The 22,608-nt window shown below is 41.7% G+C and overlaps 1 protein-coding gene across 1 annotated transcript in view; it reads right to left on the bottom strand.

Annotated features, from left to right (window-relative positions):
* Positions 1-22,608, bottom strand: part of vps52 (VPS52 subunit of GARP complex) — a 40,425-nt gene that overhangs the window by 7,683 nt on the left and 10,134 nt on the right. Inside the window, exons 9-11 of the mRNA XM_057827290.1 lie at positions 18,741-18,873; positions 10,769-10,826; positions 7,185-7,318 (exon numbers count right to left, since the gene is read on the bottom strand). Of these exons, the coding sequence (XP_057683273.1) occupies positions 7,185-7,318; positions 10,769-10,826; positions 18,741-18,873 (325 nt within the window). The remainder of the gene's footprint in view (positions 1-7,184; positions 7,319-10,768; positions 10,827-18,740; positions 18,874-22,608) is intronic.

Below are 22,608 nucleotides of genomic sequence, written 5' to 3'. Positions count from 1 at the left end.
CAAGTCTGTGACTGGGGGAAGAAGGTTGTGGCTCAAAATCTGACGATACATTTCACAATTTCACGAAAAGCAGCCCCAAAGGATGCGGTTTCCAAGCCATACTTCACAGTGGGGATGGTGTTATGGGATTGTGCTCGTCCTTTTTTCCTCCACACACGACGAGTAAAGTTTGCACCAAAAAGTTCTACTTTGGCCTCATCATGACTTTCTCCCATGACCCCTCTGTATCATTCCGAATGTCCCTGGAGAATTTCAGAGGGGCCTTCATATGTATTGGCTTCAACATGGGAACCTTCTGCGCAATGCATGATCTTAAACCATTGCACTGTAGTTTTTTACTGACAGTGTCCTTTAAAACTGTGCATCCAGCTCTCTTCAGGTCATTGACCAGGTCATGCCATGTAGTTCTAGGCTGAGCCCTCACTTTTCTCATCATGAGTGACGCCCCACGAGGAGGGTTTGTACATGGAGCTCCAATACGAGGTAGATTATCAGTCATGTTTAGCCTTTTCCATATTCTAACAATTGCTGCAACTGTTGATTTATTCTCACCAAGCTGCTTTCCAATCGTCCCATAGCCTTTTCCGACTTTGTGGATCCGAACCGTTTTTTTCTCTGATGTCTTTCGAAAGCTTTCTGGTCTTGCCCATGGCAGCAGTTGGATTATGACTGACTACGGGGTACACGGGTAACAACTATGAACTGTAACGGGTGGTGGGTGGGTGGTTACTTATGGGGTAAAGGTGGACTTTTTTAAAAATTTTAAGGTACTGACAACTCTTTGAGTGTCATAATTATTGCTGATTCTCGGGGGTACAAATACTTACGAACCCCAGTAATTACAAATAAAATATTGAAAAATCATACAATGTGAATTCCGGATTTATTTTTACATTATGTCTCTATGAGTGGAAATGCATCTACAGGTATGATTGAAATTTCAGACCTCTACCTATTTTCTAAGTGGGTGAAATTTCAAAATCAAAGGATGCAAATACTTCTGCTCCTCACTGTATGTGGAACCGGCCGGCTTGCTTGACATGAACGAGCTGTGAGTTGATGGTGCGTTCACACTTTGATCTTGGACACTTCAAACGTATGTCGCAATAATATATTTCAATTCGGTGCCCATTGGTGGTCTTCCCGTCGTGGATTGCACGGAGGTGGGCGTTACAAAGCTCGCCTCAAGCTGCACAGAAGCATATAGGAGAAGACGGTGCTCAACACAGCACAAAGCGTCATCGGTTGACCTCTTCCTCCCTTGTCTGGCATCTACAACTCTCGGTGCCAAGGTAGGGCAAGGAGGATTATAAAAGACACTACACACCCCAGCTTCCACCCTTTTAACCTGTTGCCATCTGGCAGGCACTACTAGCCTGAACCAACAGACTGAGAGACCGGTTCTTTCCAAGAGCTGTGACCATACTCAACTCAAGTTTGCACAGAAATTTCAGAGTTGTTGCGCTGCTAATGCCACAACATTGACACTCACTAGGTAAAACGTTCTCAGACACAGTGGTGGTTCTAGCCTACACGGTGCCCCGGGCAACAACACGGTTGGGTCAAAATGACTGTCATTTCTACGGAGCCCCTAAGGGGACATGGAAGCAGAGGTTGCGCTAGACTTTTTCGTTGTCTGTCATTTTGACTGACAGGGTCATAAAAATCCGGTCATAATCTATTTTTACCCGTCACTTAAATTTTTAAAATGACTATATCTTGATGCAGTCACTATATGTATATACACAATAATACAATAATACTTTATAATATAAAGTAACTAACATTAGTGCAGTCATGGATTACAGTAAGCAGGCCAGTGCTGTGTTTCCACATGTATATATAATTTGTTTTTTGTTTTGTTCCCCCAAGTGGGACCATGATCCTAATACATTTAATAATAATAAAATATTATATAATTCCATTTTATATATATACTGTATATATATTTTAAATTTATAATAATTATTATTAAATAAAAATGCACGTTGATACGACGCACATAAAGGCATCTTCTTTTTTTTAAAAATCGTTAGAAAGTTGTATGGACTTACAATCCGCTAGCTTGTTGTTTCCTGTTGTCTTCCGAAATACACCTGGGTGACGGCGCGTCAAGTGCCAACGTGCTCCCGTGGTATGAGCTTAGCTTAGCAAAAAGAGTAGACACAGTGGTGGCACCTTCCATATTTTCCTTGAAATAATTTCAGGCTCTGGCTAGTCTGGTCCGCTTTTTTGGCTTTATGCCGCTTTCACCGTGTTACCAATTCTGCCCTTCCTGGTAATTGGCGGTGTTTTCAACTGCTCGCCGCAGTGAGGAGTGAACCGGCGATTCACTTGATTTGTTGTCATCTTTCATACTCCAATGCATCAGTCCCTCTTTTTTCAACACCATCGGCGTTTTAGGGCTTTTTGAAGAAACTTCGGACACTCAGTTGCCTTGACATTTTTCCGAGTAAGCCCAACAACGTCACGCATCAAGAGAGACAATAGCCAATTAATATGCTCACTCGCCACCCTGTGGTCTGGGGTGTGAATTGCAACCTGTCAAAATGACAGATGGACTTCAGTTTTTTCGTCACCGTTTTAAAAAACCGGTCAACGACGGAAAATATTCGGTTAACGCGACCCCTGCATGGAAGAAGACAAAAAAAGACAGAGGGGGAAAAAAAAAGGAAACACTGTAATTGTTTTTCTGTCAAAGCAAAAAAAAAAAAAAAAAAAAAAAAAAAAAAGACACGGAAGTAAAAAAAAAACAAAACAAAAAAATTAAAAAGAAAAAAAAACTTTTTTTACATGGAAGCAAAAAAAAATTTTTTTTTGCATTCAAGCATTTTTTTTTTACATTTAAGCAAAAAAAAAAAAAAAGTTGATGTCGCAGCAAAAATAAAATTAAAAACACCTAATTTGATAAACATGCAGTGTGAGGCTCAATTTCCAGATAAACAATCGCAACAATGGAGCTTGTTCACCCTTGGGGTAGGTTAATTGAGTTTTACTTTGAAATAGGCCTAAAATATGAAGGCATAAGATCAATTCTTGATATTAAGCACATTTCCGGCAAACCATGGATTACCACATCTGTATTGCAGAAAAGTTCACTCTGCAGAAGCTGTTGGGCGTGTGCTGGGTTCCTTGTTAGTCAACTTCAAGATGTATAGGCAAGGACAGGCCATCTGTTGCTAAAGGATTCCAGTATTTTGCCCTCTCTCAGGTCACTGAGCATCCAAGACGTCCACTGTGATCTCTTCGATTTCCAAAACTCAAACTGACCTGGAGGCACAATTAGCTTCTAGGATTGTTTTTTTTTTGCTACAATGTTAACTTTTTTTCAAAGATTTTTTTTTGTTTTGTTTCGATGTTTTTTTCCGAGTTCCTCTAGGAACACTTTTTTTTTTTTTTTTTTTTTTTTTTTAACATCAACTATTTTTTTCCCTTTGTTTTTTTTCTTCTTCAATGTCCCCTTGGGGCTCTGTAAATTTCAGACGGGTAACTGTGAGGAGAATGCGTTTTTTTTTTTTTTAGTTTTTCAACACTCCATCAATATTGCCTTCCAAAACCCAGAAGTGTGACGTCATTTACAGAACTCAACAGAAGATTTTATCTATAGCAGCACCAGCGATAGTGTTATATCCAGCAAAAGTAGCCATTCAGGATCGCTTTTTCGTGACGTTAGCGATGATACGGGCTCCCAGGAACCATTGTCTACAGTTACTCCTTACATGTTTGAACCTGAGGCGTCAGATGATGACTATTTACTAGGCACAGCAGACGGTGGCAATGACACCGATTGATGGCTTGACACTTCACAAAAGGAAGAGTGTTAAGCCTATGTCTAGCATTGGGATTGCTCTCCCCGAACATTCTGTGATATAATTATCAGTCATTGCATACACAGACGAGTAGTTATATAGATCTAGTAATAAATGTATCAAATTCACATGAATAAATGACCCATAAGCAGAAGTGGGTAGAGTAGCCAAAAATTTGACTCAAGTAAGAGTAGCGTTACTTCAAAAAAGTATTACCGTATTTTTCGGACTACAAGTCGCTCCTGAGTATAAGTCGATCCAGCCATAAAATGCCCAACGAAGAGAAAAAAAACATATACAAGTCGCACCGGAGTATAAATCGAATTTTTTGGGGAAATTTACTTGATAAATTCCAACACATAGAACAGACATGTCATCTTGAAAGGCAATTTAATATAAAAATACAATAGAGAACAACATGCTAAATAAATGTACAGTGTACAGTGTATGAACAACGAAATGTGAATATACTGTCCTACGTTACGGCTCGGTCCTGGCTATACAGCGAACTCCCAAAAGACAATGCTGGACGTCCGTATAATTTGCTGAATCAATTTGGTCCTCGATAGAAAACAGGTTCGCATCAACGTAAATATATGATAATTAGGTACTATGAGTAATAAGTAACAGGTTAGCATGCGTTCACTATCATTAGCACATCGTTCAAACAACCACACAACTGGCTCTAAGTGTCCGATCGCGGGTGGAAAACACACAACAACAACAGAAAAGATGATACACGCAGGCGTTGCCTCTGTAGAGATGATTTAAAAGCATAAACAATGAAAGTAGGTTTGCAGCCGTCTATTCTCTCTCGCTAACTCGCCCACTCACTCACTCACTCACTCACTCACTCACTCACTCACTCACTCACTCACTCGCCCACTCACTCACTCACTCACTCACTCACTCACTCACTCACTCACTCACTCACTCACTCACTCACTCACTCACTCACTCACTCACTCACTCAGAGCTACGTAGCTGTCAGTCTTCTTCTGGCGTGTGAGCACTCTTCTTCACGTAAACAAGTGCGAGTGCGCCCTCACGTGGCCGTGAAAGCGCCACAAACTAAACGCATCCATTTCAAGATAAAAAAGTCAATAATACAATTGAACATACACTGCAAAAGGCAGAACGTGAACGTGGCCATAGCTGTAAAGAGTTATTCAGATAACTATAGCATAAGAACATGCTAACAACTTTACAAAACCATCAGTGTCACTGCAAAACACCAAAATAACATGTGAAATTATATCATAATGTGTTAATAATTCCACACATAAGTCGCTCCTGAGTATAAGTCGCACCCCCAGCCAAAATATGAAAAAAACCGCGACTTATAGTCCGAAAAATACGGTACTCAAGTAAAAGTAGTCATCCAAAAAATGTACTCAAGTAAATAAGAACCCAGTGAAAATAATACTCAGTAATTAGGAACATTTTGAGTAACTGCTTATTTTTATTTTTTTTAAACAATGGTTTTGTTTTCTCTCAGCACAAACGTATCTATATGAACTGTTGTTATAATGAAACTGGACAATAACCCTTTAGAGAAGCACATTAAGCCAAAGAAAGAATAATAAAAAATCATTAAAAAGAGTAAAAAAAAAAAAAAAAAAAAACAGTAATGGAGCTTTATTCGTCCAAACAGCATGTGTGCCCTGCCCTCTAGTGGAGAAAATAGTTCCAGTTTGAGTAGTGAATACTGTAGTTCCTTCATAGTTACTATTAGGAAATTAAAAGGATCATATCTCCGGTTTTCCGTAGTCAATCGGTGCCAAATAAAAGACTGGGAGAGTTTTAAATCCGCGATTCCGATTCATGTTGAGTGCAGCTATGTCAAATACTTCATTTGTTATCGTGCTTTAAAGACGCGTGATTGAACAGGCTCATTGAATGGCTCATTGTAATCATTGAACGACAAGCTTGCGTCTGATTGGTGTAATGGAGTCATATGATCCTTGTTGCAACGTCTCATTAGTGGAATTAGTGGCGGTGCTCTTGGCAATAGCATTGCTAGCAAAAAATAAACAAATCTAATATGTAGAATAACGAGGAAAAATTTAACGACTCTTGTATATCCCAAAGTAGCGGACTAATAGTGTTTTTTTTTTCACAAATCAACTTTAGTAACAGTAAAAAGTATGGCTTAGTAAAACTACACTTAGAAGTACATTTTTCTCAAAAAAGTTACTCAAGTAAATGTAACAGAGTTCATGTGACCCATTACTACCCACCTCTGCCCGTCAGTTGTATTCTATCTACTTATGACAGGCCAGCAAACAACAAAAAACAGGTCGCACTTCAACTAACAGACAGTAGAATTTTCCCTCTTAAATTAACAGAATTGCTTCAAATTTTAGAATTAGAAAAGCCAGTAAGGGTCAACTTATGTCTTTGAAAAACCAAGGTTTGTTTTCTCCTAGGCTTTCAAAGCTGTCATCGCTGAGATGTTGAAAACCAGGAAGCAATCGAGGAGCCGGGGACTCTGCTCGACTCTCACAAAAGATGTCCAAATCCTTGCAGAAGTAGTTTTTTAGGGCCACTGATAGTCTCAAGCCTTTATGTGAGCAATTTATCACTACACATCGAGATGGCATGATAAATCTTGCAAGTAAAACCCCCAAAAATCTTTGTGATATATGGTGAAGATAGCGTAGTGCTATACTGTACATCCGTATTGGAGTGCTGGCGAGGTCTTCTGTAAATGACGTCATTTGGTAGCGGCCGGCAGCGAGGCGCGTCACTCATTGTTTAGATGTTGCTATGGCAGTAACTCAAAAACTGCTAGGTCAATTATTTTTTTTTTTTGTAATATGAGTTTTGACACAGTGAATGATGCATTCAATACAATGTAAAACAATGTAAACAAAGTAAAACGTTCAAGAATTCACCTCTACATCTGCCCTTTAACTTATAAAGACTGCTGAATGGAGGTAGGAGGACTGTCAAGATCATAGCCAGTTCACTGATGCGCACACCACGCTCATATTTTTCTATCATTTCCATCTTCATTTCAATAATGGTAAGTCTTTTTCCTTTTTTCACCAAAAAATGGCGAGTCAAATTTTACGTCGGATGTCGAAAAGATTGTGTGTCGAAGCGTTTGTATGTCGAGGTCCCAATGTATTTTGTTCTAAAAGACAATATGAAATTTATAAGGGCTGCTATAAACAATGCATTCAGTACGACTACCAGTCGTGCTCTGTACAATCAAGTTGATCTTTTGCAAAAACATAAAACTTTGCTTTTGTGCTAGGAACAAAAATGCTTTAAATGACGTTCTAGTAGACAAGGTCCAGTTGGACCACAACCGGAGCCACAATTTTCCTGCACTCTAGCTATTTTCCAAACGGGACCGGTAAGCCTTACCCTGCTGTCGCCTCTCTGCGCCGTGTGAGGAACCAGAATGGGACCCTCTAGCTCCGGGGGGCTGAGGATGGCGCCCCTCTGGCCCAGAGTGAAGATGGTGTTCCTGCTCTTCAGAGATGGCTTGGAGAAGAAACCTGAGACAACGAGGAGTCATGGATCCAAGGATGAACTTTTCCGACTCTGGATTCTTTAACAGGACTAAACTGACCCATTTTCAGGTTTGGCTATGCAAAAATCAATGGTACTTGTTATATACCCAAACTTGAAAACAAATCAATCTTGACCAAAAAACAGTCATACTACAAAGGGCTTCCTCTGGGCCCCGGGCTTCCTCTGGGCAGGGTCTTGTATTTCCCTCCTCTATTTATCATGGGGTGTCAACCATACTTTGCCTGGCCTTTCACCTTAGACGTGTTTGCATTGGGTGAACCTACCAGGAGCACAAGACTCCCAACAATATAGCTCTTGGGATCATTGGGGCACATAAACCTTTGGACCACGATAAGGTGATGACTCACTGGACCGGTTTGCAGCCGAGTGTGAAGCGGCGGGGATGAGAATCAGCACCTTCAAACCTGAGGCCATGGTCCTCCGCAGGAAACCGGTGGATTGAGGTCCTACCTCGAGTGAAGGAGTTGAAGTATCTCGTGATCTTGTTCACGAGTGAGGGAACAATAGAGCGTGAGATTGGACAGAGAATCAGGCCAGCCCGAGAAGTATTGCAGTCACTTTATCATACTGTTGCAACGAAGAGGGAGCTAGCCGAAAGGCAAATTTCTCCATCTAATGTTCGGTCTTCGTTTCTACCCTAGCCTATGGTCATGAGCGATGGTCATGACCGAAAGAACAAGAACAAGAACAAGCAGCGGAAATGGGTTTTCTCAGGCGGATAACTATAGTCTCCTATAGACCCTACCCACGTGACGTCACAACTCCGCCCTCCTGACTGGTGCCGCCCAATTGTCCGTCAACACATCGTAATTACCTGTTACGGCTACGTACATTCCTCCTATTTACGGCGTGTTTTTCTGCTCGTTAACATTAATAATCAAAATGGTGAAGGCGTGTGTGGCGGTCGGTTGCAATAACAGAGAAGATAGACAGAGAGACTTGAAGTTCTACTGGATTCCGAGAGACCCGGAGAGGAGAGAGCGAGATGGGCTGCTGCAATTCGACGAGAAAACTGGGCTCCAAACGATTACCACATATTATGTAGTAGTCATTTTATATCTGGTAAGATGCATTTAATATATATTAAGAGGGTTTTGGGCTGACAACCACAATTAAGATCATTGCTAGGCTAATCGCCGACAACGTACACGTATGTATGTAGTGAGAGTGCTATCGCTAAACCATATAAACATTAAAAGCCCTAGCTCCATTGACAAATGATATGAAATACATTAGACTTGACAGTGGATGTTAGCAAGAACAAAAGATTTTGAATTGAAAATTTCGTAACTCACCTTTCCAAGCACAAGATAGATTCCTGCCGAATTTTCGTGGACGAGGACCTGTTTCACCCAACCAGCAACGAAGTATTTATAAGCCTCCAAGCTCTTAAAGTTTTTTAAACTTTTGTGAGAATAGGCTGATTTTGTGTGGACAAGATAGTTGTAAATATCAGGGTAGCTAGCAGATGTCAGGCAAATACGGCGAAGACAGCGGGTCGAAAAACATCGATTTAGGCATCAAATATGGATCTGGCGAATGGATAAACTGAAGCTTTTCCACATAACGCCTTTTATGCAACGCATCCAATGAGTTTACGGCATCCGAAAGCACCGGGTCTTCCATGAAATGCATTATAAATTGCTCGATCAATTGAGACCATGGATAATACAGACACAACATGACGGACAAGGGGGCGGAACAATACAGCGATCACGTGATTTTGTGACGTCGGTGGGTAGGGTCTATAGAGACAGGGTGAGAAACGTTGCTTGCGAGAGACTCAGTTCAGTTGCTGCTCCTTCGCATAGAAAGGAGTCAGTTGAGCTGGTTCAAGCATCTGGTGGGGATGCCACTAAAGCGCTGTATAATGTGAGCATTTGCGCCTAAAAATAATTTGTTGCCAGAAGAGAAAAAAAAGGGAGCACCAGTGCAATGAAGATTTGACCCTTTTAATTCGCATTTTGCTAATGTAAAATATAATAGTTTTGAGAGGAAATTGGAGAGAGAAATACGGCAGCAGATGCTTTCTGGGTCTGACAGTATCATGTATAAAGCCGGGGTTAGCAGCGACACTGCTAGCATACCATACCATCATCTACCGCTTGCTCCGAGTTCGGGTCGAGGGGGCAGCAGCTTTAGCAGGAAAGCCCAGACTTCCCTCTTCCCAGCCACTCTAACGAGCTCCTCCGGCGGGATCCCAAGGCGTTCCCAGGCCATCCGAGAGACATAGTCTCTCAAGCGTGTCCTGGGTTGTCCCCGGGGCCTCCCGCCGGTGGGACATGCCTGGAACACCTCTCCGGGGAGGCGTCCAGGAGGCATCCGAACCAGATGCCCGCGCCACCTCAGCTGGCTCCTCTCAACGCGGAGGAGTAGTGGCTCGACGTCGAGTCCCTCCCTGATGACCGAGCTTCTCACCCTATAGCTAAGGGAGAGCCCGGACACCCTGCAGAGAAAACTCATTTCGGCCGCTTGTACCTGGGATCTTGTTTTTTCGGTCACGACCCACAGCTCCTGACCATAGGTGAGGGTAGGAACGTAGATCGACTGGTAAATCGAGAGCTTCGCCTTTCAGCTCAGCTCTTTATTTACCACTACGGAACGGTGCAGAGTCCGCATAACTGCAGACGCTGCACCGATCTGCCTGTCAATGTCCCGCTCCCTCCTACCCTCACTCGTAAAAAAGACCCCAAGAGACATCTACATGTGCGTTACGTACACTGTCACGTCAGTGCAATATTTTGCAATTCCTCTGAGCAATGTGTGGTTTTAGTGGATGGTAAGTTACAGTTCTCCTTTTTGTGGCACTGAAAAGCCGCAAATCTGAATAAATCTGAATAAGTACTGGCCAAAGTTGGTGAATCTTAGTAGTGGACCTCTCTGACTACTGCCCTACTCAAACCTATGCATGTGAACTTTAATCAGGTTACAGTCCAGTCCAGTTGTGGTACTGTAAATCCACAATTTTGAAGAAATTATGGCCAAAGTTGGTGAATAATAGTAGACCTGACGGTGCTGCCTATGTCCGCTGGGATTAAGATCTCCAAAAGAAGCCCTAATGCGGATGACTCTGGAGGGGCCTAGTCTAGAGTAGTTTGACCCAACTCCTGCCTTGGATCGCTGGATGAATTCAGCCAAGTGTGCTCGGCGTCTTGACAATAAGAAATGGGAATTTGTCTTTAGATACCATTATAAACTCGCTACATAATGGGTTAACAGCTGGTGTGAAGGATTGCACCTTAATTGCTAATTTGCTACCACGCCTGGAAATTAAGGACATCGGTGGCATTTTTGCTATGTTTTCCTTCTATACAATGAACAATCCATCTCATGCACACACACCCTGTGTCAGCCTGTAACCCACACTTGAGACAGGTGTTGCCATCAATTAAAAAGTTACGCAAGCATCATACCTTTCTTGGCAGTGTCCTCAACTCCCATGAGATCATCCTTGTCAGCCACTTCTTCATACTACACGTGGGCAAAGACAGGGAACAGGTTCACTCCTTGTTCATGAATGGCAATGAAAACCGACACGCCTGTCAAGGATGAGGTCATCAAATACACGACATAGCACATAATCCCGACCGCATATTCTTTAAACTGATACTTCAACACAATATTAACAAGAAAAAAAACATCACAATGTCACATATTTTCATACTTTAGACCAGTGTTGTTTTCATCAGCGATGACGATAATGAAAATATTTTGTTGAGGAGATGAGAATGAGCTAAAAACTGTTTTGGGAGACTGAAATGTAACGAGATGGATGCCAGTCTTCGTCTGACACAGTGTTCCTGCGGGGTCCTTAAAAAGTCTTGAATTTAAAATCCAGATTATCAAGGTCTTAAATTGTCTTTAATTTAATGGAAAATTGCAGTCAGTATTAAATTTCCAGACGATGCGTTTAATGCCAGGGTTGCTACCAAAATCTTCCTTTAGAAAAGTATTAGCTCACTGGCTGCCATTGACTGCGCTAGACACCCAATTAATTTTGTGGGCATTTACACAGGGTTTCACCTACATATTAAACATTGTGGCGCACCGCCACACCAAAATAAAAGCCGCCATGCCTTGTAAAAGAGATTTTTTTTAAGGCCGTTTCAAACTAGCAGCAGCCTACTGTGAATGAAGGGTTCAGCGGTAACCTATTCATTGTGTATTACAATGTCCGTCACTCCCCTGGAGACGAGCTGTGACGTAGAAGGAAGCGAGAAAGACAACGGGCGAGATAGCAAGAGATAGCAGTCGCACGTCGCGGCAGCCCACTGTTAGTTTGTTATTGTTTTTCTTTATTATTGTAGCCACAATAAAGTGGGTAAGTCAACCGACTCTCCTTCTCTTCCCATCCGGGGCATTACAGTATTTTGGATTGGACTTTTTGGCGAAAGTGAGTGGTGGACGGCCGTCTTTGACGGGATGGACGGATATACGCAATCACGGCTGACGAAACCTTTATAAATGCCCTTTTTTTTCAAGTTTTGTGAACTCTGGGACACTCGAAAAATGGCTCTCATACCTCTCCATGCCAAGCTAAATGGTACCTCGATGTGCCTTTGTCTGGAAATAAAGTTCACGAACAAAAACAAAAAACCTATTCACCTTCTCACCGAAACTACTATAATGCTATACACGGCAATTATAATTTCCCCTGACTCCTTGAAATGGGTCCATTACAAGGGCATAGGTTTGGTCTCAATATTGGTAGGGACGATATAACAGCATAACCTGCATGTACACTTTTTGCTGAGGGTGGGACATTATTAAGATCAAACAGATTGGGTGAACGGGGGTGAGGGCTACATTTCTTTGAACCTAATTAATTGATTGGCTAAATGCTCAATGCAAATCACACAGCAAATTTTTTACCGTCTTAATCTGATATTTTCTTAAATCTATTCGAATAACTTCCTCCATCTTGTTATGTGTGTTAAAGCCTAGTTAACAGATTAAAGGGTCAGATTATTCAATTTACTTTAGGTAAATATTACCATTTGTTCTTATTAAGCCCATACATTCGAAGGTTGGTCATTTTTCACCAAAATCAAGGAAAAAATTGCTTTCAAATAACGTTTTAAACAATATCAGTTCTTGAATCAAGAACATTTCTGATGAAAAGAAAGCTTTTTTTTTTTTTTTTTTAAGATTAAATATACCCACTTTTTGCTTAAAATAAGTGTGTTAAGAAAAATAGCTAGCTGAAAATGATCTTATTTCAAGAAAGCTAAGTGAGTAAAATTTACTTGCAGCACTGACATATAATTTTACTTTCACAGATTTACACTGAAAATAAGGGAATTTATCTAGTCATCAGCTAATCAAACGTGCGTTTGAGAAAAAAGAATGGTGTCAGTGTAATTAAGATGAGCATTTACAGCCAGTTTAAATGAAAGGGGCATCTATTGTCATCAATGGAAATCAATAAGTTAAAGGTTCCATTTGAATAAATTTGATGATAAGAGAATTCAGAGTTGGTTATATTTCATTTGCGCATCAATTTAAGGTTGGGAACCTTTTGGTACCTCACGATACGATACGATTTGCGATACAAAGCTCACCATAACGATTTCATGATATGGCGATATAATTGGTTATCGATACACGGGTCAGGACAGGGCAGGACATCATTCTAAGATATCCTACAAAATATCTAACGAACAGAAAAGCAGGCTCTTTTCATCCTTCAGTTGTGAGTTTTTCACAAGTAAATGTCCAATCCGTTTGAAGTGTGAGTGTGCCATCCCTCCCACTTTAAATGGATTGGTCGTCTATGGCAGTCAATGGCAACCAATGAGTTTAATTTGGGTGCATTTCAGCTGTATTAGCTATTGATTTTCAATCACTTCCGGAAGATTTTGGGGTGTTTCAGGGTCAGTGACCTGGCAATCTCCTTAAGTAAATAGGTAGTGACTCAAACAGTAAGTGACCTATAAACAGTGTTGTTAATAATGGCATTTCTAATGGTGTTATTGTTTTTAGTAGTGAGTCATCTAATTAATAAAATTTCCCATCTGCAACTCTGTTACCGTTACTGAGGACGTTACAATTTAGTTGAATGAAACACTAGTTGTCGGATTTTCTCACAGCTTCCTGTGAGAGGGCAGAGCGGGAGGGTGGAGGAGGGTATAGGGTGGTGACAATGTTGTGAATGCAATGATGATTGACTCGGTGGCTTGGAGTGTTAGCATAGCATTCGGATTATTGTTGGCATTAGCATTTAGCGTTACAGTTGGTGTCGTCCAGGTGGGTACAATTAATTGAAAATGATGTACTATTTTCCTGCTGAGTGTGCATTATCATTACCAAGTTGGCATTGTCCTTGTAGACGCCACAGCATAATATTATTATCTTTTTTTTATTTTTATTATTACTAAAATAGTCATGTGCCCTAAACTTTTCTTGAATGATGTATCCATGAACATGCTTTTGGGTGTTTTTCTGCACATGGGACTGGACGACTGAACTGTATTAAGGAGACGATGACCAGGGCTATGAATTGTGAGATGTTGGGAAATAACCTTCTTCCCTCAGAGCACTGAAACTGGGGCTTGACTGGATCTTCCAACATGACAATGGCCCGAATCAGACAGCCAGAATAACCAAGGAGTGGCTTCGTAAAAAGCATATCAAGGTTCTAGAGCAGGGGTGGGCAAACCGGTCCTAAAGGGCCGCAGTGGGTCCAGGTCTTTGTTACAACTGATCCAGTACAGCCAGTTTAACCAATGAGGGGTGCGTGGAAACAAGAAGCACCTGACTGCATTCTACTGATTGCCATTGTAAGACACCAGATTGGTGAAAAGCTGTCCTCTTGATGGGTTGCAAAGAAAACCCGCACCCAACAACTAACAAGAACATTAACATGCAACATAAACTATTGTCCAAAGACCCACACCCAACCTAGGTATGGTATGGTCCCGAAGAGTAACCGGTCGAGCTCGGACCCTCACTGGCCTGGCATCCAGCTGCTGTGGCGCCCGGAGCTGGGGAGCAACTGGTTCCTCAGGTACGGTCCACACTGGATGTGCAGGTGGTCCAGGATCCGCTTTCCCTGGAACTGTAAGTGCTGCTCCACCTGGAGGTGAAGGCGGTGGAACCTTTCTCAGCCTGCAGGCATGCCAACGGGAGCCATCGTCCAAAAGGAAAACTACAGCCTTGTGCCATGTGAGCACAGATACCATTTTTCAGCGTAGCATTGAAGCGCTCCACACCTCCATTGGCCTGAGGGTGGTAGAAGGCGGTTCGAATGCGCTTGATGCTTCTGTTGGCGAGGAAATCCACAAATTCCGCAAATGTCAACTGAGGGCCATTGTCAGTCGTCACAGTCTTTGGCAGCCCTCAGCGAGCAAACAGATCATCAAGAATTTGGATTATAGCACATGACGTCACCGTACCCACTAGAACCACCTCAGGCCACTTGGAGTGGAGATCATACACAACCACAAGGAAGCGCTGGTGGCGAGGAACATTCCGGCCATGGATTTCACCACATATATCCAATTGCACGTAGGCCCATGGTTGAGAAGGCCATGCGAGAGGTTGTAAGGGAGCAGGAGGTGGAGGCCCTGCCTTGCCACTGAGAAGGCAAGCGGAGCAGTCACGGACCAGATGCTCAATGTCCTGGTCAACTGCTGGCCACTATACGAACTCACGGCACCTTTGCTTGAGCTTAACCACTCCAAGGTGGCCCTCATATGCCATCACCAGCACACGAGCACGTAGGGTGGTCAGAATGATGATACGGAGTCCCCTTGACACACATGTGTCAACCCAGCAGGACAACTCATCCTTCACCTTAGCAAATGGCTTTAGCTCCTCAGGAAATTTGGCAGGCCAGCCCAGTCTAATATATGTGCGGAGCTTGCACAAAATCTGATACTTATCCGATCCAGCTTGCAGTTCCTCAAGCCTGACTGTAGGCTGCAAAGGCGCGTACAATGTCTGTATGAGGATCGGTTCCTCGTCCTCTGCTGGCCTAGACAGCTTGGGTGGGACAGAAGGCTTTGAGGCTGCAATAGAATGAGAGAGGAGGTCAGCTACAACATTTTCCCTGCCTGGGGTGAATACAAGATCATAGTCGTATTGCCGGAGGCGATCGGCCCAGCGGTGGAGTCGCAGCGGCTTGTGTCCGGTGCCGGATGTGGCAAGCACCGTAGTCAGGGCTTGGTGGTCTGTTTTGATGGTGAAGTCCCGACCATAGAGAAACATGTGCCACCGTTCGCATGCCCATACGCAGGCGAGCGCCTCACGTTCGCAACCGAGTAGCGCTGTTCCGTCTGAGAAAGAACGCGAGATGCGGAGGCAATTGGCCTCTCCACGCCATCCTGCAGCTGGGAAAGGACAGCACCAACTGCAGCCGTAGACGCATCACAGGTCAGGATGGTTGGGCTGTTAATATCAAAATGAGCCAGGACCGGAGGGGATATCAACCGGTCTTTCAGGGCAGCGAAGGCAGCAGAGCATTGTGAAGACCACACCCATGGCTCATTCGCCTTCAATAAGCGACGCAAGGGTGCTGAGGTACCTGTGAGGTGAACCTGTGTTTCTACCAAAAAGTTCTATTTTGGTTTCATCTGACCATAACACATTCTCCCAGTCCTCTTCTGGATCATCCAAATGCTCTCTAGTGAACCGCAGACGGGCCTGGACGTGTACTGGCTTCAGCAGGGGGACAGGTCTGGCAGTGCAGGATTTGAGTCCCTGGCGGCGCATTGTGTTACTGACAGTAGCCTTTGTTACTGTGGTCCCAGCTCTCTGTAGGTCATTCACTAGGTCCTCCCGTGTGGTTCTGGGATTTTTGCTCACCGTTCTTGTTATCATTTTGATGCCACGGGGTGAGATCTTGCATGGAGCCCCAGATCGAGGGAGATTATCAGTGGTCTTGTATGTCTTCCATTTTCTAATAATTGCTCCCACAGTTGATTTCTTTACACCAAGCGTTTTACCTATTGCAGATTCAGTCTTCGCAGCCTGGTGCAGGTCTACATTTTTTTCCCTGGTGTCCTTCGACAGCTCTTTGGTCTTGGCCATAGTGGAGTTTGGAGTGTGACTGACTTTTAAACCAATAATGAGTTAAAACAGGTGCCATTAATACAGGTAATGACTGGGGCCTCGTTAGACCTCGTTAGAAGAAGTTAGACCTCTTTGACAGCCAGAAATCTTGCTTGTTGCTAGGTGACCAAATACTTATTTTCCACTCAAATTTGGAAATAAATTCTTTAAAAATCAAACAAGGTGATTTTCTGTTTTTTTCCCCACATTCTGTCTCTCATGGTTAAGGTTTACCCGTGTTGACAATTACAGGCCTCTCTAATCTTTTCAAGTAGGAGAACTTGCACAATTGCTGGTTGACTAAATACTTATTTGCCCCACTGTATGTGCTTGCTTTATTGTGCGTCATTTCACTGCCATCATAAAATCTTAAATGTTTAATTGGCACAAGAGTCGGACCAGTTTAGCTTATTGTGTGGGTGTGGGTGTGTGTTTGTATTTTAGAAAATGCTCTTAATAAGCCGTTTTAGATGTGTATACTTGAATGCTTATGTTTACAAGATATTTTCATACACTTAACGGTTACTGAATGAATGCACAATTGTTATATACAGTCATGGATAAAATTACTGGCACTCCTGGCATTTTTCCAGAAATAACAGTTTCTCCCAGACATTAACGTGTATACAAAAGTTTTCAATATGAATGTGTTTATTTTTCTAATTTGCATCGGAAAAACACAAAAAAGCTGAATAGAAAAGCCAAAATGTAGACAATTTTACATAGAATGCAAAAAATGGGCTGGACGAAATTGTTGCCAGCCTCAACTCAATATATGGTTGCACATGCTTTAGAAGAAATAAAAGAAAGCAATCGCTTCCTATAACTATCAACAAGTTTCGTGCACCTCTCTGATGGAATTTTGGACCACTCTTGCGAACTCCAGGTCTCTCAGATTTGAAGGGTGCCTTCTAGCAACAGCAGTTTTGAGATCTCTCCATAAGTGTTCAATGGGATTTAGATCTAGACACATCTAGAGCCACCTCAGAATTCTCCTGCACTTTGTCTCCAACCATTTCTTACGGCTATTTGAGGTATGTTTTGGGTCATTGTCCTATTGTCCCATGACCTCTGACACAGACCCAGTTTTCTGACACTAAATCCTACCTTGGCGCCCAAAACATTTTGATGGTCTCCAGATTTCATGGCTCCTTGCACACTGTCAAGGCACCCAGGCACCAAGACAACATCATTGGACCTCCACCATGTTTGACTATAGGCAGTGTGTTCTTTTATTTGTAGGCCTCATTCTATTTTCTGGCAATGGGGGCCTTGAGAGTGTGCAAGGACTCATGAAATATATCATGAGACTAATTTGACTAAATTGTTTTGGGTCAGAATGTAGATGTTCTGTCAGAAAACTGGGTCTGTGTCAGAGGTCACGGGTGTTCAAACAATGACCAAAAACATACCTTCAACTAGCACCAAGAAATGGTTGGAAACCAGTCCCAGTGCCAGAAAAAAGAATGAGGCCTACAAAGAAAAGAACACAGTGTCTATAGTCAAACATTGTTGAGATCCAATGATGTTTTGGGGTTGTTTTGCTACCTCTGACACTGGGTGCCTTGACAGTGTGCAAGGAGTCATTAAATATGGAGACTATCAAAATGTTTTGGGCCGGAATGTAGGGGGTAGTGTCAGAAAACTAGGTCTGCGTCAGAGGTCATGCGTGTTCCAACAGGACAATGACTCAAAACATACCACAAAAATCACCAAGAAATGGTTGGAGACAATGCGCTGGAGAATTCTGAGGTGGCCATTGATGAGTCCGGATTCAAATCATATTGAACACTATGGAGAGATCTCAAAATTGCTGTTGCATAAAGGCACCCTTCAAATCTGAGAGACCTGGAGTTCGCAAAAGAAGAGTAATTCCATCAGAGATGTGCACAAAACTCGTTGATGGTTATAAGAAGTCATTGCTTTCTGTTATTTCTTACAAATGATGTGCAGCCAAATTTTGAGGTGAGGGTGCCAACAATTTTGTCCTGCCTATTTTTTGAGTTTTGTCTAAAATAGAGTCAATTTTGACTTTTTTCCTCAGCTGATTTGTGTGAGACAAGCCACTCGTGGAAGTTTCCTGGCATATTAAGTGTTCACCTTTCAACTGGTTGAACTTTTTAAAACTTTTGGCAAGCTTTCAATACCAAGATTGATGTCAATTAAAGATAATAAGCCACCTGTTGCGCGACGAAGGGTGTGTCAGGCTCATGTGGAGGAAGCATATGTGGCTTGGCGCGGCGGCAGTCTTCTGCCAGATTTTGCTTCCTTATCAGATTTTGCGGTTTCTGTTCGGGAGCAAAATCTGACGGAATAGCGGCCTCGTCGACCCACCTGCACTTTGAGCAGCCGGCCGCTGTACGACTTGAAGTAGCTGAAGTACATTTTGCTCAAGGTGTCCACGTAATTGTCTCGGACCTCCTTGGCCACCGTCCTCTCATTGGCCAGCAAAAATTGGTAGAAGAACCTGCAAAGACGTCGAAACTAAGTTTCACAAGCTGACGTGCATGCCTTTGTATCCGGGCACGTGCTGCGTGTATCGCTTTGATGAAAAAAATGTGACCGGTACGGGAAGTGTATCTTTTGGATGCGCAGCACCAATTAGTGATCATAAGGAAATAAAAAGCACCGACATGTTGTGCGGTTTGTTGGATAGAGATGAAACGGTTTGCTTTTGTCCAACAGGAAATTCACTTTGGAGCAAAGAAACTTACAAACTCAATAAAATGTATGAACGACTCCATTTTTGTATGTGTCTTCTTATATCACAGCACTTTGAATCGCAAAAACCCAATACTAAATAAATTCAACGTTTGACAACGTTCCATCATCAACTTCACTGGGTTAATGAAACAAATAAAATGATACATTTCTAGAATAAAAAAAAAAAAACTAGCAGTTGAAATAATCATTCACAGACTAATATTGGGTTTACAGCATGCAAGTTTTTCCTTATTTACATTTTGTCTACCCGCAAGGATTTTAGATGTACAGCACTATAGGTCACTATTGATTGACCAAAACAGTATCAATTCAGTGTGGGCACCGCTTGTGTAATGCGTCAGTGGGTGATTCTCAGTAAACTAAGCTAAATTATCTCTAGTCCTGAAAACCTGAAATACAGTGGTATGAAAAAGTATCAGAAATTTCTCACATTTCTGCATAAAATCACCATCAAATGTGATCTGATCTTTGTCAAAACCACACAGATGAAAATACAGTGTCTGCTTCAACTAAAACCACCCCAAACATTTATATGTTTTCATACTTCAATGAGTATAATATGCAAATAATGACAGAAGGGGGAAAATAAGTAAGTGAACCCTCTGCCTAAGGAGACTTGAAAAGCAATTGAAACCAATTTTTACCAAACAGTTTAAGTCAGGTGTGTGCCCAATCACTAATGAGTGGTTTAAAACTGCCCTGTCCACTATAAAACACACAACTGGTAAGAAATGTCTTGATGAGAACCATTGTCTGATGTGCATCATGGCTCCGTCAAAAGAACTGTCTGACGACCTGCGATCAAGGATTGTTGATTCGTATAAAGCTGAGAAAGGATACAAAACCATCTCTAAGAGTCTGGATGTTCATCAATCGACAGTCAGAGAAGTTGTCTACAAATGGATAGAGTTTGGCACTGTTGCTTCTCTCCCAAGGAGTGGCCGTCCACCAAAGATGACGCAAAGAGTTCAGCGCAGAATACTTGGAAAGGTAAAAAAGAACCCTAGAGTGTCTGCTAAAAAATTACAGAAATACCTGGCACAGTCCAATATCTCCGTGCACACATCAACTACTGTATATGTAAAACTAACGCCCAAATTGGTGTTTATGGGAGGACTCCACGGAGGAAGCCACTGCTGTCCAAAAAACATTGTTGCTCATTTAATGTTCACAAAAAAGCACCTAGAGACTCCACAGTTTTGGTAAAATATTTTGTGGACTTATGAAAGCAAAGTTGAATTGTTTGGGAGTAACATACAATGTCATGTGTGGAAGAAAAATGGAACAGCTCACCAACATCAACAACTCATCCCCATCGTGAAGTATGGTGGAGGGAGCATCATGATTTAGGGCTGTTTTGCTACCTCAAGGCCTGGACAACTTGCACTCATTAATGGAAGAATGAATTCAAAAGTTTATCAGGATGTTTTGCAGGAAAATCTAAAACAGTTGAAGTTAAAAAGAGGATGGATGCTGCAACAAGACAATGATCCAAAACACAAAAGTAAGTCGACTTCAGAATGCTTTCAGAAGAACAAAATAAACGTTCTGGAGTGGCCGAGTCAAAGTACAGACTTGAACCCCATTGAGATGCTGTGGCATGACCAAAAGACAGCGATTCATGCCAGACATCCCAGCAATCTGACTGAAATACAACAGTTTTGTAGAGAAGAATGGGCTAAGATTAGTCCTGATCGATGTGCCAGACTAATCTGCAGCTACAGGAAGCGTCTGGTTGAAGTTATTGCTGCCAGAGGGGGGCCGCAAAATATTAAATGTGATGGTTCAATTACTTATCCCCCCCCCCCCCCCCCCCCTGACATTGTTTGCATACTATCCTCATTTAAATATGAAAACCTATAAATGTGTGGATGGTTTCAGTTAAAGCAGACACTGTGTTTTCATCTGTGTGATTTTGACAAAGATCAGAACACATTCGAAGGTGATTTTATGAAGAAATGTGAGAAATTCCAAAAGGTTCAGATACTTTTTCATACCACTGTAGTTCATTTTTAGTTGAAAGATGGCTATATATATTATGTGGCCAGTCCATTTCTTAACAAAATAGAATTTGGTATGTTTTAGAGTTGTAAATTCATGTCTGTAATATGTCCATTGAAATCTTTGATGTTTTTAACCTCAATACAGCATCATGAATACTCAATCAAATTAATTAAAATATATGATCAATATACATACAAAACTTTTCAAACTGTAGAATTCAGCAGATTATGACGAACTATAATGGTTTCTTACTTTGTATGAAAAAAACATTTAACAAAATCTAGTGTCCAAGCATGCAGCTTCCATTACTGTTGCACGTCATTATCACAGTGTTTGTTTGTTTTTAAATAAATAAACAAAGTTATTCTGAATCATAATGCGCCACAAGGGATGCGAGACAAAAGATGGCTACAAGGTAAGATTGTTTGGCCTTGTTTTTTTAAATTGGTAATAATTAAATCATAGACTTCATAAAAATATTGACGGGTCAGATTCTACCTTCACTGAGCCATGCCTTCAAGTAGGGGGCCATCCCACAATCCGCTTTGTCCACAATCGGTCGCAGCGACACATGCAGCGATCCAACGCCGGATTTAGGTTGAAAAAGTAAAAAAGCTGTACCGCTTATAAACAGGAAGGATTGTCTCAGTAGTGATTTGTTTGAGGATTCAAGGTAATTCTTATATTTTTCATTTTTCACAAGAATTTTCAACGTAGAAAGCTCTTTGTTGTAAGGCTGCTGCCACATTGTCTAACAGACTAGCATTTCTTCACAAGATTTTTCACTGGAAAAGCTCTGTTTGCACATGGCGGCCGTCACATTGAACAACAGAGTAGCATCATACTTCGATATATTTATGTAAAATAAATGCTGTTTTTTTGCTATTTTAACCAAGGATTGAGACTGTTTTGCGTCCATATCTATGAAAAATTCAGGGATTTAAGCATTTATTCACAAGAATTTTCACAGAAAAAAGCTCTTTTTTGTAAGACTGCCGCCACATTGTCTACCAGACAAGCATCATTCTTCCACATATTTACGTAAAATAAATGATAACTGCAGTTTTTAAATTTTTTAAAATTTTAATCAGGAATTGAGACTGTTTTGCGTCCAAATCTATAATGAGTTCAGGGATTTCAGCATTAATTCAAAAGAATTTTCACCAGAAAAACTGGCGGCATATGGCGGCCGTCACACTGACTAACAGGCTAGCATCGTACTTCGACATATTTATGTAAAATAAATACTAACTGCACAGTTTTTTTGCTTTCCACCAAGAATCGAGACTGTTTTACGTTCATATCTATAAAGAATTCGGGGATTTAAGGATTTATTCACAAGAATTTTCACTGGAAAAGCTCTGTTTACATATGGTGGCCGTCACATTGACTAACAGACTAGCATCGTATTTCGACATATTTACGTAAAATAAAAGCTAACTGCCCTTTTTTTTTTTTGCTATTTTAACCAAGA

Source organism: Corythoichthys intestinalis, chromosome 22 (genome assembly GCF_030265065.1).
Source record: "Corythoichthys intestinalis isolate RoL2023-P3 chromosome 22, ASM3026506v1, whole genome shotgun sequence".
NCBI lineage: Eukaryota > Metazoa > Chordata > Actinopteri > Syngnathiformes > Syngnathidae > Corythoichthys > Corythoichthys intestinalis.
This window is presented reverse-complemented; position numbering and strand designations above follow the sequence as displayed.